This window comes from Dendropsophus ebraccatus, chromosome 12 (assembly GCF_027789765.1).
Source record: "Dendropsophus ebraccatus isolate aDenEbr1 chromosome 12, aDenEbr1.pat, whole genome shotgun sequence".
Classification (NCBI taxonomy): Eukaryota; Metazoa; Chordata; class Amphibia; order Anura; family Hylidae; genus Dendropsophus; species Dendropsophus ebraccatus.
In genome coordinates this window covers 63,626,158-63,645,944 of record NC_091465.1, presented here as the reverse complement: position 1 = coordinate 63,645,944, position 19,787 = coordinate 63,626,158, and the positions used below count along the sequence as shown (strand labels likewise).

At 44.4% G+C, this 19,787-nt stretch overlaps 2 protein-coding genes across 2 annotated transcripts in view; one reads left to right on the top strand and one right to left on the bottom strand.

Moving 5' to 3' along the window:
- Positions 1-3,566: 3,566 nt before the first annotated feature.
- On the bottom strand, positions 3,567-19,022 carry LOC138769685 (uncharacterized). Its single transcript, XM_069948296.1, has 9 exons — positions 18,944-19,022; positions 18,092-18,226; positions 17,362-17,514; positions 15,851-15,997; positions 14,893-15,024; positions 12,316-12,435; positions 10,745-10,897; positions 4,945-5,088; positions 3,567-3,875 (listed from the first exon to the last, which is right to left on the bottom strand). The coding sequence occupies exons 2-9, from the start codon at positions 18,117-18,119 to the stop codon at positions 3,670-3,672; spliced, it is 1,083 nt and encodes a 360-aa protein (XP_069804397.1). The 5' UTR covers positions 18,120-18,226; positions 18,944-19,022; the 3' UTR covers positions 3,567-3,669.
- Positions 12,459-19,787, top strand: part of LOC138768724 (uncharacterized) — a 77,540-nt gene continuing 70,211 nt past the window's right edge. The window contains exon 1 of the mRNA XM_069946681.1: positions 12,459-12,515. The gene's annotated coding sequence lies outside the window, so the exon portion shown is untranslated. The remainder of the gene's footprint in view (positions 12,516-19,787) is intronic.

Sequence of the window (19,787 nt, the reverse complement as noted above, 5' to 3'; positions counted from 1 at the left end):
CAGCTCCCAGGCTTCCCCCTCCTCCTCCTGTAGTTGGGCAGATCTGTACACAGGAGTATTGAGAACCTTTGAGTCATGTGATAAGGTCCTTCATCCCTCCCCTTCTGTGCGTACAGGACCTGGCAGGTCCTGCTCCTCTGTCCCTCTCCTTCTGATGTGCAGCCCGCTCACCCTGCACTACAGTGAGTGGGCTGAAGAGTACGGTGCCGGGTCCCTCTACTTCTCCGGGCACCTGGGGGAGGGGGGATGAGGTGGTCGGCTGTCAGTGGCATACCTAACATGAAGGCAGAGCAGGACTTTCTGGGGCCCCCTTCCTGCAAGGGCCCCGTAGCAGTCGCTTTTCCTGCCTTCATGGTAGCTACGCCACTGCTAGAGGGGTCAGCCATAGTGATCTAGAGGGTCAGCCATAGTGATTTAGAGGGGTCCCACATAGTGATAGAGAGGGGTCACACATAGTGATATAGAGGTCAGCCAAGGGGTCAGCCATGGTGATATAGAGGGGTTACACACAGTGATATTGAAGGGTCATAGTGATATAGAGAGGTTACACTGCTCACTGCTAGCCTTGATCGTTGCAGCTGAGTAGTGTTTTTGATTAACAGATGCCTCTGCCTGTCCGGAACCCTGAGGATCAGAGCGCCGGTCCAATGGGGATCCGGACTGGGCTCTTGATCCTCATAAATGAAAGCAGTGGCCAGTCTCTCACTGCTGGCTATTAAGGTTCATACCCTGATCCCAGCTCCCCGTCTACTCCTGCAATCCCCGTTCCTAATCCCTCTGCTTGCTCGACTTGGTACCTGACCTCCCACCTGACCTTTGATTACCGTTTTGATCTCCGATTTTGTACTGTGTTGCCCGTTTGGTTCTGACTTGGCTTGTTGACTCCCCTTTATTGTGTTTGTCTGTCTGTCTTGTTCTGTGTTACACTTATTCAGTATAGGGAACATCTTTGTGGTTGTCCGCAGCTGCCTAGGGCCAATTGAGGCAAGTAGGTAGGGACAGTGGGTGGGTTCAGGTTCAGGGCCCACTGTCTCGCCTTGTCACTACCTCCCCATCCTGACAGTCAGTCATAGTGATATAGAGGGGTCAGACATAGTCATAGAGAGGTCAGCTATAGTGATAAAAAGGTCAGACATAGTGATATAGCGGTCAGCCATAGTGATACAGAGGGGTCAGCCATAGTGATATACAGGGGGTCAGCCACAGTGATATACAGGGGGTCAGCCATAGAGATATAGAGGGGTCAGCCACAGTGATATAAAGGTCAGCCATAGTGATATAGAGGGGTAAGCTATAGTAATATAGAGGGGTCAGCCATGGTGATATAGAGGGGTCAGCCACAGTGATATAAAGGTCAGCCATATTGATATAGAGGGGTCAGCCATAGTGATATAAAGGTTTTTTTTGTAGCGCTGGATATACCCTTGATATAGCTACAACAAGAGAAAGAAGACATCAAAGTGCGCCTATCTGGCACCTGAAGAAAACAATCCACAGTTACAGAACACAAAGAAATTCCAGCTGTAGTTTTGATTCTTCATCATTTACTGCTTTATTAAAAATATACAACAATCAGTGATAACATTAACCTTTTGTAAGTTCTCCATGTGTGTATTCACCAATACTGTCCTGACATGTCAAGGCTTGGACTCCACAAGTCCCCTAAAAGACTCCTCTGGAATCTGTCACTAAGATATCAGCAGCAGATCCTGTAAGTCCTGTAAGTTGTGGGATGCAGCCCCCATGGATCAGACTTTATTGACCACATCCCCTAGATGCTCAATCAGATTGCCACCACCATGACCTCTTTATACCACTGACCTTGTCATGTTCTTTATTCCTAAATAATGTCTGCAGTGTGGCCGGGGCTCTATCCTGCTGACCACTGCCTTCCGGGGATCTCACTGCGATAATGGAGGAACTTGGTCTGTACAATGGTTAGGTAGGTGGTACGTGTCACAGTAATGTCTACATTATACCAGGACCAACGATTCCCACCAGATCATTGTTCATCACACTGCCTCCACTGTTTTATCTCCTTACCAGAGTGCATTCTGGTGCCATCTCATCCCCAAGTAGGTGATACACATGCACCCAGCTATCCACATGACATAGAAAAATTATTTATCAGACCAGGACACTTTATTTCATTGCTTCCATGGTCCAGTTCTGCTTATGTGTCCACTATAGACACCTTTGGCGGTGGATAGGGGTCAGCATGGACATTCTGGGTCTGTGACTACACTGCTCCATACACAGCTAGCAGCAGGCCTGGGCTGATAATCTGGCAAACTGGATAACTGCCGGTGGGCCAACCAGATTTCAAGTCCATGGGCCACCCCAGTTGCATAATTAAATTCTGCATTACTAAAAGCACTGTAGCTGCCATGCTGCTGAGGACCACTGCTGACCGCAGGACTGCTGCCTGACCAAGGATAGTCACTGCCAGACAATTTAGTGCTACAGACATCAGTGACACATGTTATTGTATTGACACTGTGCTGCGAGCGCCTATGTTCCTTCTTTACATCCATAGACATCTCCTCCTCTTGGATCGATGTAAAGGTGTCGGTCCGTTGGCGCACGCAGCACAGCATCAGTGCAATGATGTACAAAGTGTCTGGTGGCCCTCAGTCAGGAAGTGGTCCAATATTGTCCAACAGTGGTGGTGGTGTGTGACTGCTCTGGCCATGGATGACTGCTTTCTATGTGTGCCACTTGTATGACTGCTTCTCCTATGACAGAGCCTTCACTCTACGCACTCATCAATGGGTATTGAGCATAAGTAACCTTGTCCCTGGTCACCAGTTCTCCTTCCTTGTATTGACCACTACATACTGGAAACACCCCAGAAGACCGACCATTTTGGAAATGCTGTGATCCAGTCGTGTTCACAATTCAGCCATTGTTAAAGTCACGCACATCCTTATGGTGGCTGCTGAAGGTTTATGTGCTGCCTAATATACTGTATATCCATATATATATGTTATGGCTGATCGGCTGATGGCTTTGTTCACGTTACTTTTTGCTCTGTTTTTTTTTACCATGTTTTGCTGTGATTTTTGCATAAATTGCTGTAAAGCATTTTTCTACTTCGGTTTCAGTCATTTGTGGCAAAACTTTTCCATAAACGCAGAGTATGAACACAGCCTTAATCCTCATTTAATTTCTATTAAACCAACTAATCAATATAGAAAATTGCTTATATTTTGTGTCATTCTCTATAAATTATACGTGAATGGATTCTATAGTTAACTTAAAGTGCTTTGTGACCTCCGGACCGCTTACCAAGCTAGTGGCACCTCTGCATAGATATCCAGAAAACATTCAGAACACACCTTTGTTGCCTGTACCTGTGTTTTTATACCCATAAAAAAATATATTTTTCATTTGAAGAGTGTCAAAGAGGCGGAGTCTATTGTTCCCTGGGCCCTAGCACTGCTATGCTTCACAGAGCTTAATTCACAGTGTGTGTTGCTGATTATGCAAGTGTTGGGCATACAGCACAGTGAAGCGTAGCGATGTTAGGGCTGAGGATACGATAAGCCCCGCCTCTTTGACTTTATTCACAGTCCCAAATCAAGGTATGTTCTGAATGCTTTAATTGATCTATCCAAGTGTTCTGCCCGGTAGAAGATCTGAAGGGGGGACAGAGTCAATGCCAAGAACCTATGAGAGTTTTAGCAGACTCCATGCTGCACACTTTGAGATGACTAAGTTGAGAAGTTGATGAATAACCTGTATCCCTCGGCTGCAGATAATTTCAGTGGTTATTAAAGTCTTAAATTCACGCATTTCAAAGTGCTTGTTGGTCTCATGTTCACAGATCCCAGGGGAAGAACATCCATGGTGAGTGTCAGACGATGTATATGTGTCTAATAAAGCAAAATGACAGATATTATTAGTTATCTAAAGGAAATCTTATAACATTGTACATAAGGGTGTCTAGTGTGTCAAGAATGAAGGCACAATAAAAGGCTATGTAACAAAACCCAATAGTGGAAAAGAGATAAAAACACCGAATAAAATGAGGAACAAAAAATTGTGGAAACATAGTCAAAATATGAAAAATATTTTTGAACCTCTTGGCTACATATGACATACATGTACGGGACACCACCTAGGCTTTAAGGATGGGTGCTGTACAGTACTGCAGTTAGTTTATGAATTAGGCTTAAAAACTGAGCATGCTTTATTAGTAGTGAGTACCATACAGTGGAATCAGCAATTCCCCTAATGTCAGTCATTTAATCCCTTAAATGTGACAATCAGTTGAGATCAATGTACTTAACAGGTTCAACTATAGCTGTCATGCCTTTCGGTGCTCCAATTGGCAACCCCACAGTTTGACTGCAATGTGCCAAATGTTAGCCACCACAAGCCTTTACTAGGCCTCTGTGCTTGCAATATGCTAACTTGGCAATATACTAATAGAGCCTCCCTCGGGCAGGCTCTACTAGCAAATTGTCGATCTGACTGATCAATTCTACGGCTGTCATTTTGTCGGTCTGTGAACATAGCCTGAGTTGATCTAATGATTGCTCATTAAAATCAGCTAGGGGAAGGCTGGGTTCACACTGTGTTTTGAAATCCGTTTTTCATCCGTTTTGATCAGTTGTTCCATAAATGGATGCACACAAATGCATGTTTTTTTTATCCGTTTTTTGATAAAAAAAAAAGGATGAAAAATACGGATTGCAAAAACGTAATGCAGTGTGAACCCAGCCAAACTCAAAAGGTGTAAAAAATGTCTTAAAAAAGAAGCTGTACAGGGGATTGTCAAATAAGGGAGAAAATGTCACATGCCACATGGTAAATGGCATATGGGGGGAAAAAAAACCAGAGTTACTGACTTTCTGTAACATCATATTTCAGCAAAATATTTTAAAAAGCAATAAAAAACATATACCAGTTTAAAAAAAAAGACAACAACAACTCACTCACCCTCTTTTATAGTTGTTGAATAGTAGATGCAGTGAGTCTCCTCCCCATTACACTTGACAACATCCGTTGCCCGACAGTTTGTATTATTAGTTGGGAAGCAGCCGGGACATGTTTTGCCGTTGTTCTTTCGCCTTTTTAGTGACCCTGTAAGACAGTGCAGTGTTTATAAGCACACACAAGGTACATAGATTAGAATAATCAGTTATTCCTTAACCCCTTAAGGACCAGGCCTGAAATAGCCTTAAGGACCGAGGCAAATTTTATGAATATGACCTGTGTCACTGTATTCAATAATAACTTGGGAGTGCTTTAACCTATCTGGCAGAACTATCTTTCATTTTTTTAGACAATAAAAAGCTTAAAACATTAGCAGCAATTTTCCAAACGTTCAGTAAAATTTCAAAATCAGATATTTTTAGGGACCTGTTCAGGTTTATAGGCTGGGTTCACACTACGTATATTTCAGGCAGTATTTGGTCCTCATGTCAGGTCCTCATAGCAACCAAAACCAGGAGTGGAATAAAAACACAGAAAGGATCTGTTCACACAATGTTGAAATTGAGTGGCACTCCTCAATCCAAATGGCACTCCTTCCCTTCGGAGGCTTGCCCTGCACCCACACGGCGTTTTATGTCCACATGTGGGGTATTTTTGGACTCAGGGGAAATTGCTCTACACATTTTGTGTGTTTTTTTCTCTTTTAACCCCTTGTGAAAATGAAAAAAATCAAGGCTAGACCAACATTATAGTGTAAAAAAAGTAATATTTCATTTTCATGCCACATAGTTCCACATTTGTGCCCCTCACCAGTGGGGTCCATATGCTCACTACACCCCTTGTTACATTCCTTGTGGGGTGTAGTTTCCATAATGGGGTCACTTGTGGGGGGGGGGGGTTACTGGCTTGGCAGCACAGGGAGTTTTTAAGTGCAACATGGCCCTCGAAATCCATTCTACCCAAATCCAGCCCCAAAAAGCTAAATGGCACTCCTTCCCATTGGAGGCTCGTCTTGCGGCCGCATAGCACCTTAAGTCCACATGTGGGGTATTTCCGTACTCAGGGGAAATTTCTCTACATGTTTTCTTTTGTTTCTTCTCTTTTAACCCCTTGTGCAAATGAGAAATGTCAAGACTAGATCAATGATGTGTAAAAATTTACAAAGCTCCTGTGCTGCCAGAACAGTGGGAACCACCCACAAGTGACCCCATTCTGGAAACTACACCCCTCAAGGAATCTAACAAGGGGTGCAGTGAGCATATGGACCCCACTGGTGACGGGCACATATGTAAAACATGTGCTGTGAAGATGAAAAATAAAATTTTTTTCACTTTCACAGCACTAATGTGCCCGTCACCAGGGGGCCATATCCCTGCTGCCCCCCTTGTTAAATTCCTTATGGGGTTTCCAGAATGGGGTCACTTGTGGGGGGTTTCTACTGTCCTGGCCACACAGAGGCTTTGTAAATGCAACATGGCAAGCCTCTAATGGGAATGGGGGCCATGCCTATTTAGTTTGGGAAAAGGGACAATTTTTTATTTATTTGGGGGTATTAGGCCAATTATTAGTTTATAAGGTTGAAAAGGACTAGAGTCCATCAAATTCAACCTGTGTTGATCCACAGGAAGGCAAAAAACCCTTGTGAGGCAGACGACATAATGGCGATCAAAATAATCCCTGGATCAACGTGACCCCTGAAATAGGAATAAGGGACAGAATTTAGAAAATTTTGAACTCCAATGACGTGTGGTACGCCTTGAAGCAATCCTTTATGCAGAGGCCGGGGTGATCAGGACAGGTGTCACACTGGAAAATGGCGTCCTTCCTGATCCCCCTTTTGTGGCACACTCTGCACTACTTTTGGGATCTCCCCTTTTTTCCAGTGTGGGGGACTTCACCTGGAAAATGTTGTCCCTGTACGATATGGGGTACTTCATATCCAGAAGCGCTGGGGCCCGCTCCGTGGCTGCCGAATATCAGGGCTTTGGTCACTGCTTTCTGGAATTTATGGAATTTCCCCGGGTGGCCGGCATATCGGTACAGCACAAAAGCGTTGTACATCGCTGTCTGTACCAGATATACGGCCACCTTTTTATACCACTTTATGGTTTTTCTCGTGGCGTTATATGGTTTGAGGACTTGATCTGAGAGATCAACTCCTCCCATATACTGATTGTAGTCTAGAACACAATCAGGTTTGTTCACCAAGTTTGTGGTACCTTGTACAGGGACAGGGGTGGTGCTTTTACTGTGAATTGTGGTCAAAATAAGGACATCGCGTTTGTCCTTATATTTGACCAACAACATATTTTCACAAGCATAGGCCTTGTCCGCACCCCTTGCCATCAGTTGTCTAACCGGATGACTTGGGAGGCCTCTGATTTTTTCGGATCGTGCCGCAAGCTACAGTAGCTCGGGCAGCAAGGGACCGAAACAGGGGGATGCTGGTATAAAAGTTATCAATGTACAGGTGATAACCTTTATCCAACTTTGAGGATGGGGGGCATTCTGGGGGTTGGATTTGGGTGTCCCTACCCTCATATACTCTCAATATTTAAGTGTACCCCGAGGTACTCTCACAGAGTTTATAAAATTTAACGCCATACCGCGATCTTTTATTGGGAAGGTACTGGCGGAAATCAAGTCTTCCTTTGAAGCTCAGGATGGACTCATCTACTGAGATGTATTTCTCTGGGATATAAATCTCAGTAAATTTGACTGAGAAATGCTCGATGACCGGCCGTACTTTGAACAGTCGGTCATATGAGGGATCATCTTGTGGGGGGCACGTTGCATTGTCATTATAATGCAAGAATTTTAGGAGGGCTTCGAATCGAAACCATGCCATAGCCATACTGTAAAGTGGGGTATTATATATAATATCCCCACTCTAGTAATGCCGAATTGTGTTTTTTTTTTTTACTAGGCCCATGTGCAGCAGGAGCCCCCAAAATTTTGTCATTCTGGGCAAGAAATTGATGCGCATACAAGTTTGTTTGCGCCACCATCAAATTTACAAGGTCACCAAAGAAATAGAGCTTGAAAAAGTCTATTTCTCTGAGACCTGTGAGGTTAATTTGGATTCCCGCCATTGCCACAAAGCCAGGAATCTGGGGCTCATAATTTTGGGGGTCTGGGGTCCTGATGGGGTCACCTGTCTGGGGGGCAGGGGGAAGGATGGGGTCACCTGTCTGGAGGGCAGGAGGCAGGATGGGGTCACCTGTCTGAGGGGCAGGGGGCGGGATGGGATGACACCCTTACGTGCGAGGCTATTCAGCACTCAGCGACAGAAGGACGCTAAAAAAATAAAAATAAATAAGGGGAAAAAAAAGCTACCTCTTCACCCCAAAGCCACTGATTAGTGTATTATATACACTAATCAGCTGCTAGGGGGCAGTACAATGTACCTGGACGAAGATTGCCGAAAAAAGCCAAAGAAAGCCGTCGGAAACCAACGGGAGCAGAAAAAAGACTACGGTGAATGAGGAGGATGTCGCGGGACAGCAGATCTTCACTCAGGCGCTGGGATCCGGCGAGTATGGTGCTCGCACACCACACACACCTGCTCTGCACTCCTCAGCTAACTGACTGAGGGGTGCAGAGCAAAGTAAAAATATTTATTTTTACTTAGATCGCCACTTTGGCCAGCCGGGCCTGGCCGGCCAATAGCGGTGATCGGGAGGGTGGCACCATGGCCTCCTTCACTGTATACACTGATGGCGATTGGTGCTGTCTCGGGCAGCACCAATCACCATTGATTTCCGGGGCCTCGGGTCACCGATGAACCGGAAAATCAAAGTAGTTGGCTAATTTGAATAAATCAGCCAATTACAGCGACCGTCGGCACGGGGGGTTTAATCCACCCCCCGTGCCGACAAGCTAAGATGGCCTGCTGTGTATTACAGTAGCCATCATTACCCGATCACTGTTTGTTTACACACAGCAATCGGGTAAACCGCTGGCGTAAATCTATGCCTGTTTGCGTTAAGGCACGGGCTTTTGGGGCGTACATTTACGCCCACTGTCATTAAGGAGTTAAAGTGGCTGTCCTAGAAAAAAACATATTTTGTTCCCCAGAAACAATAACTTTTCCGTCCACAGGCTTTGTCTGGTATGACAGTCCATCTCCTTTCTCTTCAATTAGGATAGAGTTACAATCTGTGGACAAGAATGGCATTATTTCTGGGGAAAATGTTTCTTTTCCTAATTGTGTACAATCTTTAAAGCAAATCTGTCAGATATAATAAATGTTCCAATCTGCTGACACTGTTAGATAGCTGTTAGGAAAAGGAGGGACATGATATATCCAGCTGTGATTCCAGAATGTAAAAAAAAGATTTTATTCTATTTTATTTTATTCCCCTCTCCCCTACATACTTGACCCTACTTGGGACTCAACTTCTAAGTATCAATCAAGCCGAGAGGAGAGAGGAGGCATTCCAGCTTACAGCAGATCACAAGTTTAAAAAGCCTCTTTGACTCTTTGTTCCAGAGAATAAAAGCATTTCTCTAAAAGTGGAAGCTCAGTTGGATACATGAAAGGTACCATGTGTCTCTATGATCCAAAATCTATATCTATCTATCTATCTATCTATCTATCTCTAAAAGTTACTTTTTAGGGGTGGGTGTCGTTGCAATATGGATTTTTTTGCCCCAGGCTTCAGCCTGGGGGTAGTTGGCTAGTATATTATAAGGGTACCGCTGACCCCTATGAAATTATTAAGTGCTTACTGACAGGTGTAAGTCTCAGCAGTGAGACCTGACTGACTGTCCATGTGACATGTTAAAATTTGTTTTTAATTACATCGCCAGTTTAAAGAAAATGTCCCGCTGTAATAAACTTTTGACAGCCAGCAGGGGCAGAGGAGAAAATAACAGTCAAGGATTGCTTACTAGAGATAAGCATACCTCGAGCATCCATCCGAACCCGAACTTTCGGCATTTGATTAGCGGTGGCTGCTGAAGTTGGATAAAGCCCTAAGGCTATGTGGAAAACATGGATATAGTCATTGGCTGTATCCATGTTTTCCAGACAACCTTAGGGCTTTATCCAACTTCAGCAGCCACCGCTAATCAAATGCCGATCGTTCAAGTCCCTCCGAACCCGGTTTGCTCATCTCTATTGCCCACCTTTCCTTATGCACACGATATGCTGCTGGACGGGCTTCGGGACCCCCGGCGGAAGGCATTTCCCCCGGAGTTATGATGATGTCACAACTCAGGGAAAATGCCCGTCCCAGCTGTGATGGACAACACGCTCAGCCACTGCAGTGGCTGCAGCGGCATCCCGACCAGTCACCAACGGGCTGAGCAGCCAGTTCATCAGCTGGGTAGTGATGTCGGCTTTGCTGGATATCTCCGAGCCCAGCGAGGGTCCAGGAGCGGCGATCCATCGCTAGAGAGCCACAGGGAGAGATGAGCTAGTATAGTTTGTTATATTCCCCCTGTGACCTGACATTTGGGAAAAAATTCATGTGGCCCAACTTTTCCTTTAAAGTTGGTTGAACCTTCCTGGTAGACTACCTCTAGGGGGCTAGTCTGACCTTAAAAGTAGTAAGTGATACTTTTCCAATACTACATTTAGCAGTTTGCAATCTGCTTCTAAGGGGCAAGTGAGGAGCAACTGATAAAAAATTAAATCTGCATCTGACTTAACCTGCCCTCTTTAAGGAAGACCAGTCCTCATTTAGGTCGAACAATATAGTGATCAATTTTTTATTTCATTATCTCCTATGTAGATTGAGTGGACCACCCCTATATTGTCCATGCTATTGTAGAAATAAAGATGAAGGCAGCTTCTTACACTGCGGCTCTGGGGTGGTGCACATGTCAGTATTACAGCAGGATGTTATGATGGACAGTAGATTCGCTTTACTGGTTATGACACCAGTAAACTGACATTCAGCAGATCGTCCACACCGTCTCTTTATCTGCATTGTAAGTCTTCGGCTTTGTTCTGTTACAAAGGAAAAAACAAAAATGTTACATGCTTATCTGCACCAGCTAAGGCCCCCCCCTGTACCCATCCTTGTCCCCTCTTATAGGGACTTTATCATTGAAACCAGGAGACTGGAGACATCATCAGGAAGAATGCGAATCCCACCCTACTAAAAGAATTTGGTCTTCTTGATGGGTGGTCTTATACTTTGACGCTTGGTTACCTTCCTACTAACTTCTTTGATTTTAGTCTTTCTCTGGCCCTATATCTGTTGGGGTTGTGCATATTCTACAACCCCCATTTTCTCCTTCGCTCTGTCTTCCTCCCCGGGTCCCGCACGCTCTAGCTTCAGAATAGCCTGTCAGCTGACGGAGCGCTCAGCCAATCACAGGCCGGGGGGGATTTATCAAGACGAGTACGCCGGTTTTAAATTAGGCCCGCCCCCTTTCCCTGGCTGAATTCACTAAAAGGCGTGTGCCTATCCTGTGCCTCGCGTACCACATCTACACCTGCTTTCAATAGGTGTAGATTTGGATCATGATTTACACCTGTGAGCTGGCATAAATCACGATAAATGAGGCGCAGGGGGAAGCCATGCCTCCTCCTTGCCTTGCCCCGCCCCCACCCGTCTATCGTGCGAGCAGGGGATAAGGCAGGCATATACCAGGGAGAACAGGTGAATCTGCGCCTTCTCCCTGGCATACGTCTCGGGTGGACCTTTCATAAATGTCCCCCATCGTGTTCTCTAGAATGAGAGATGCTCTATGTTTGTGGTCTCTTAGGAGTTGTCCCAATAAAAGGCCCATTCATTTATCAGAGAAGAGAGCAGAACATTCAAGAGTGGCTCCCAGCATGTCCATGTGTATTGTGTGAACACCTTTGTTGACACAGAACCTAACTTTTGGAAATTGAATTGGCTGTAAAGCTTGAAGCTACTAGATGACAGAATCATCTTTGCTGTTGCGTAAGGCCTCACAGAAGCCTAGGGACCACTACTACCAAGGGAGGTCCCACCAGTTCTTATCTAAACCTAGAAATCCTTGTCTCCCATCCAATCACATGATAATACTTCTACAGTATATTTTATTCGTTTTTTATATTAGTAGCGCCTGGAATTCTGGGAAACAGCCTATTACCTAGGCTGAATCCTGGAATTCCAGGCGCTACCTGGGCTGTCTCCTCTCCCCATGGACCGGAAAGGCATCGGGAATCAAATGCGGAAGGTTCGACAAGGTTCGAGTTCTATAGAACCTAACATTTTCCGATGTTCGATCATCTCTAATTGTAAGGTCCGTTCATTGCGGTGACACATGTACTATTATAGTAATTAGGTAGCGTATCTGTCGCTATATACTGTACCACGAAGCAGGAACCTAGGCTAAATTGTAAAACACTAAAATCCCCCCTTAGGGTGGTGATAAGTAATAGAGACATACCATCTGTGATCCTTCTCCTTTCAGTGATGCAAACGTCCTCATCTGGCCCACACAATATACGATGCTTTGAACAGCTGGCAGCACTCTCCTCATGGCAAACATGGCACCACAAAAAGTTACCTGCAGTGCAAAGCAAAGTAGTGAAAGCCTTGTCTACATTCCACATAATTAATAAACCAGCTTATACCAGACGACAGAAGGTAAGCAGCAGGACAAGAGTGTGTTATTCCTGTGGGGGGGCAGGGAAGGATGTGCTGAAAATAAGCTAAATGTTGTCATCTGTATTTTGCAGCAGAACCTACCCATTGTGCTCATTAAAGGGGTATGAGAAGTCATGCTGAATTCGATCTTACATTAGTTTTTTAAGGGCCATTACTGAATTTGCTCCTAAAGGGCTCTTAAATAGGCAGGTACCTTGAAGGCCAAAAGGCCAGTACTGGATTTGCTCTTAAAGGGCCGATATAGAACTCACTCTTAAAGGATCAGAACAACATTTACTCTTAAAGGACCAGTACTGAAGTCACTTTTAAAGGGCCAGTACTGAGTTAGCTCTTAAAGGGCCGGTACCAAATTTGCTCTCAAAGGGCAGGGTTAAAGCTTCTCTTATAGGAGCACTCTGGAAGTAACTGTTAAAGGAACACTCTTTTTTAAGCACTATTTCTCCTGTAAGTGCAGAGAGTGGAAAGCTGCATCCCGTCACTCTGTAGAGAATGAATGGAGCGGCAGTGTAAATGCTTGGCAAGCAGCTCTCTTCCGCAGGGATTTCAGTGTCTTGAGATCCCAGGACCCACACCCAGGACTTCATAGGAAGGGTTTATGGGATATTGTTTTCTCATAAAAATTTACACAAAAAGCTAACTAAAAATGAGCACATTAAACCAACTAAAATTAAACATCAATCCAAGCAGCAGGAGTTTAACTGCTGTACTAATGTACTAATGTGGTATCCCACCACGGATGTTGCTATTGGTTACACCCTTCGCAAAAGCCTGTACTTTCTTATAAGCAAGTGGTGATGTAGTAGTGATAAGGTTTTTCCACAAGATGTTGCTATTGTGAGTATATGTGATTAGTTGCTGCACAGCTTAAGGATGGAAAGGATTCACAGCGCACCTTTCAGGGGCTGTAGATAGGAAGTCACGTGGGTAGAGGAAGTGTAGTGGTTCTTTGATGTTGGACTTTGTAGAGGAAGGATGCAGGCTAGAGCGCTCCCAACAGTGGTTCATTTGGGCCCTGGTCCTCTGCCAAGTCCCCTCTCAGGGACAAGAGAACAAGTATCCAGAGAGGTCTTCGCAGTTAACGCAGCTGTTTCTCCTCAAGTAACTCCACTCAGCACTATGCAGTGTTAAACTCTTTTCTAGAGACGACACGTCAGAGATCATCTAAACCCATGCCGTGGACTAGGAGAGTCACAGTGCAGGACAGTATCCACAAAGGCAGAAAGCTAGGAACTGATCCGGATAGAGCAAAGTTGCTAGAAGCCTATGAACTGTATCTCACAGCGCGGTTGTCAGCAGGGAACCCTCAGCATTCTGCTCAGCCCAGATAACGAGGTCTGGGATTGTGTCACCCACTAGGATGGGTCCCCCGACACTGGTAGGGCAATAGGTGGTGCATTCCGACAAGAGTCGATGCACAGACACAAGTATTCTGTCTCAAGTCTTCTTCTATTTCTACCTCCAACCTCGCGGCAGAGCACAGTACTACTTGGGTTGGGACTCTCACAACATCCTCCTCTCTGCTCCTCTGATTCTTCTTTGTACCTCTCAACACGCAACCCAGTCGGCACGACTGTACCGCTCATTCTCTACTCTCATTGCAGATCTGGATCCTGAACTATGAAGTGTCTTATCAAGTGTAAAGTATCCTGTCAATGCAAAGCTGTATGTTCTGCTGCACACAAGTATCTTCAGAGTAAACAAGATTTTATTTATGATAAATAGACTCTGATTCCTCATCCAGCACCAGCACAGCACATGAACACTCCTTGGGACATTTCCCCTTTCTGTGGGTGGCAGTACCAATAGTCCGGGTGGGTTACTATTCCACTCCCGACCACCGTGAAAACAGCCCAAGGGACCCCACAATAACCCGGTAGGTCACTGTCCACTGGCCCTTTAAAATAAAAGCTGGTGTGCCACTATACCTGTGTGCCCAACCGGCACTGGCGTCACAACATAACATCCTAGGGTCCGGCTACATCTCGGCCAACCATCATAGGATTGGCAATGTAAAAAATGTACACTATAGCACTTCCCCACACAGACCCTCCGGTCTAAGTGTAATGTCAAGCACAAAAACTTTATATAGATGCAAAAGTTACCTGTCCCTGTGTCCTGTAGGGACAAAATAGTTCAAGTCCAGTAGCATGGTAACAGCATCTCACTTACGGAAATACGGAAAAAAGAAACTTTATTCCAGCATGGCAAACAGAGCGACGTTACAACCTTATAGGTCTTTCTCAATCATAGGATTGGCATCACACTTTACCATCTGACAAGTAACCGTCCGTCCTACCTCCATACTACCGGGGGTGGGCACCACACTAACATTATATGCCAAGCAACTTCTTCTTACCTATCTGTAACCCCAGAGTTGATTTTTTTTCGGAGATTTCAATTGTTGAGTAAAAGATTAATGTATGAACAATTCTTCCCTTTTCTCTAAAGATGTTTGTGGTGCCACATCCATATGAGTGTAGGGTATATGCTGGGAAGAAACAAAAAAAACATTAATGCATTAAAAGAATTACTTTTATGGTGACCCTATGGTGCTATGTACAGTTCATGGTGACCCAGGATGCTGTGGACAGTTCATGGTGACCCTATGGTGCTGTGTACAGTTCATGGTGACCCTGTGGTGCTACGTACAGCTCATGGTGACCCTATGGTGCTGTGTACAATTCATGGTGACCCTATGGTGCTTTGTACAGTTCATGGTGACCCTATGGTGCTGTGTACAATTCATGGTGACCCTGTGGTGCTGTGTACAGTTCATGGTGATCATGTGGTGCTGTGTACAGTTCATGGTGACCCTATGGTGCTGTGTACAGTTCATGGTCACCCTATGATGCTGTGTACAGTTCATGGTGACCCAGTATGCTGTCTATAATGCTTAGGAAACCTCTGGTGTTTTGTAAAGTTAATAGTGACCAGTGGAGCTGCGTACAGTCATTAGTGACCCAATAGAGCTACCTTAGAGCTACCTACCTAGTAATCTTGTATTGCTTGTCCAGTCCCAGCATCTCACTCGTTTCCCATGCAGGATCATCCGCCAGTAAAATTTACAGTCCTCTAAATTCTAAATAGTATACATTTATTTAGCACTGTATTTTGCATAGCTCATACAGAGCCAGTGGTTTATACCACTTATTGGGGGACAAGTGGTGACCTTCTATGAGGACAACCATGGGGCTGGGTGCTATAAATACAACTCAGATGCAGATTTGATGGCTGATGGATTTAAAATTTTTGGAGTTTCTCTCCTCTCTTTTGATAGAGAAAATAATATCATAGAAATAAATGTTATCAATCACCTCTCAGCATTGTTTCATTGAAGTAGATGCAGTGGGTTTCATCTCCTGTACACTCCATTGATCTCTTCGGGGTGCATAGCTTGTCCTTGGTGGAATGACAGGCCGGACAGATAACACCATTTTTGTTGTCCTTTTTTTCCTTCGACACTGCAAAATTTTTCATTGCAATGCAAATGAATTATACATGTAGGTATATGTATTAGAACCATCTAGATCCCCATGATTTAACCAATTAAATGTAATTATCATGTGCTTTACTTTCATTTCAAAAATTTAAAGTAAGTCTGTTAAAGAGGACCTGTCACCCCCCGTTGCCGGGTTGACAGGCTCCCGACCCCCAGTTAGATCCCCTTATACGTACCTCATCCCGCCGAGTGCCGCTGCCGGAGCCGGTCCCGGGATGGAGATAGACCGGTCAGAAGCCGGCGCGCGCGCTCTGGAGAGAGGTCCGGCATCCATAGAGAATGAATGGAGCCGGACTCATCTCTGCAGCGTGCGTACGGCTCCATTCATTCTCTATGGACGCCAGACCTCTCTCCAGAGCGTGCGCCGGCTTCTGACTGGGATATCTCCGTCCCGGGACCGGCTACGGCAGTGGGACTCGGTACGTATAAGGGAATCTAACTGGGGGTCGGGAGTTCCCTAGGCCTCTTACCCGATAGAGGGATTATTGTTGCCTATCCATGCCTAGAATATTAGAGGCACCAGTACCATATGTGCTTCTGCTTATAGTTGCTAAAGGGCATACATATAAAAAAGGGAACATGTTCCAACTTTAACAACAATTTGAGAACGAAATGTCATCCGTCATTTCACATTTTGGGCGCCTGTCATCACAATGGCGGCGGTTGGTAAATTATTCTAGTTCAGGCCCTTTTGGGTGTCGTTCTTTTTTGAAGGTCCATTGAATTGTGTAGTAAAGATGGTGAAAGGACAGTGAAAAAAAAAAGTGTGTGAACAACTAAAAAAATAACGTCCGCAAAGAATTGTCATAAACATTTGAACATTAATTTGATGTCCGCGCAAACATCTTTTTTTCAATGCACTATAGGCCCAGTTTTATCAAAGGGTGTAAAATATAGACTGGTGTAAACTACCCTCAGCGACCAATCACAGCTCAGCTTTCATGTTACCAGAGCTGAAAGCTGAGCTGTGATTGGTTGCTGTAGGCAATTTACACCAGTGTCTATTTTTCTCCCACAGTGTGTGCTTTGGGTGGCCTTCATTCCATTGACTTTAATTATAATTATAATTTTCAACAAAAGCGGACCCCCTTCTCTCTATTTTTGTTTTACACAGTGTCAACATAGCCATAGAGTGGATTTCTGTGCCTTCTCTTATAGGGGGTCAGTAGAGTAGCTGATAGACTATTTCTTATAGTTTTAAAACTATAACTAAGTATGTGTATGTATATATATATATATATATATATATATATATATATATATATATTTAAATATTTTTTGTGTAAAACTTTATATCCGTCGGCGTGGTCATCACTAGATACCTACATACAGGCACTGTGGGAAGGCAGGCATCTGTGGTACAGCATTTGGTGCTGTATCTTATATTATAGGTAGGAGTAGTCAGGCTTTCTATCAAGTCACACTGTGATGATGTGCCGCAGTGTCGTAAATACAGAAACCCATCCGGAATTTTTTCACCTGAAATATAATTAAACATAAGATAATACTTTTAATGGGTTTTTACAGCTGGAGCTTTACAGAAGTCCTCTTCTACTGCTACATGACATAGGCATTACATTCACTAACCTGTAGCTGAGAGGTGGACCTAAAGGAGCTTTGTCCCTAATGCAAAATCACTAACCGGGAACTGGAACTGGGTCTTTATGTGACTTCTGCACCCCTACAACTGTCCCCCTGCCTTGTTCAAGACAAAGTGGCTTGCTGATGCCCACTCCCTTGCCTCTGCCCAGTCATCCCTTACCTTATCTATGGGTTAGTACTAAGGTTTCCCAGACCCCTGCAATGCACAGTTGTCTAACTATATAATGATATAGAGCAGGGTTTCTCAACTCCAGTCCTCAAGTGCCACCAATAGGTCATGTTTTGAGGATATCCCATACAAATAACACCTGTGATAATACCTGATGCACTAAGTATAGTTATACCACCTGTGAAATAATAAGTAAATCGTCAAAACACGACCTGTTGGTGAGTCTGGAGTTGAGAAACACTGATATAGATGATCTCTAAGGATCTACAGGGAAGGGGCACTTACTTCGTTGCTGTACAACGTAAGTTATCATCAAGCAAACATCAAATTCTGCTGCACAGTTCAAAAGTTGACCTTCGCTTTCAGGAAAGCTCTCTTGGTAAGTTTGTGGGCGATAACCAATACATTTTAAGGAATGTGCTAGAAAAGTAATAACAAACAGAGAAAGAAAGATGTGTTTGTTCACTTGTTACAGCTGAGCATTTCTATATATTATTTCTATTATTATTCTATTATTATTTCTATATATTTCATCTATAACTATCTGTACATAAAATATACACATTGGGACCTACTATTGCTAATGCTAGAGTTTTAATGCCATTTGGACTAAGAAGTCTTTCAGACATTTGACAAGTGGGTGTGGCATTATAGGAAAGAGAGTGTGGTTTGTGTGCAAAAATTGAGACGTAACATTTTGGAACTAGATTTGCATTTCCAGGGAAATACATAGCGCTTGAAAAGAGCGCCCCTTTACCAGTGACTTCCAGAGCGCCCCTTTACCAGTGACTTCCTTTTAACTTTAATCCTGGGTGCCGTCCCTTTAAGAGCGACTTGGGTCCCATCCCTTTAACCCCTTAGTGACCGCCATGCTGCCTTTTCACGGCGGCCACTAATGGGCTTTATTCCGATGCGTACGCCTTTTAACGGCGGGTGCATCGGAATAAATTACCGCCCGGCGGCGGCTGCAGGACGGGTGATGAGCGGTCAGTGTGACCGCTGACACCCTCCTGTAACTGCCCGGAGCGGAGGATTCTCCGCTCCGGGCAGTTTAACCCGTTAAATGCCGCTGTCAAACCATGACAGCGGCATCTAACGGGTCCCGGTGGATCCCGGACGGCGTCGTGGGTCACTTACGTGATCGCGATGTCCCGCGGCGCCGTCCGGGATCCTGATGTCTCCATGGTGATCCCGGGGTCCTAATGAAGGTCCCTGGGGTCACCATGGAGATGCCTCATGCTGACAGGGGTGGCTGTGGCTATTGCCTGTCAGCATGAGGCATGATACAATACATTGCAGTACATCAGGTACTGCAATGTATTGTATCAGTAATCTAACAATTTTACACTAGTGTACAGTAATGTACACTAGTGTAAAAGTAAAAAAAAGTGAAAAAAGTAAAAAAAAAGTGTGCACCAAACACAACACAGCCCCCCCCCAATAATAAAGATGCATTACATTCCCCATGCACTATAAAACATTACATAAAAGTGATCAAAAACACAAATCCTATACATATTTGGTATCGCCACGTCCGTAACGACCCAATCTATAAAACTATATCAATAATTATATCGCACGACACACGCTGTAAAAAAAAAATAAAAAAACTGTACCAGAATAGCTGTATTTTATCAATCCACTTTAGAAAATATGTCATAAAAGAGATCAAAAAGTCATATACATATAAAACTTGGTATCAATAGAAACTACAGATCTTCCCGCATAATATAAGCCCCAAAACCAGCTCTGTCGCGCAAAAGATGAGAACGCTATGGATCTTGCAATGCAGGGACAGTTTTTGTGGGTTTTGGCTAGGAAGATAGTTTCTATTGCGCCAAAGCGGTAATAGTTAAAAAAAACTATACAAATGTGGTATCACCGTAACCGTAGTGACCCAGAGAATACATGTATTATGTTATTAGTGACCGCCGATACGGATTTTTACGGCGATCACTAATGGGCTCTGTTCTGCTGCCAT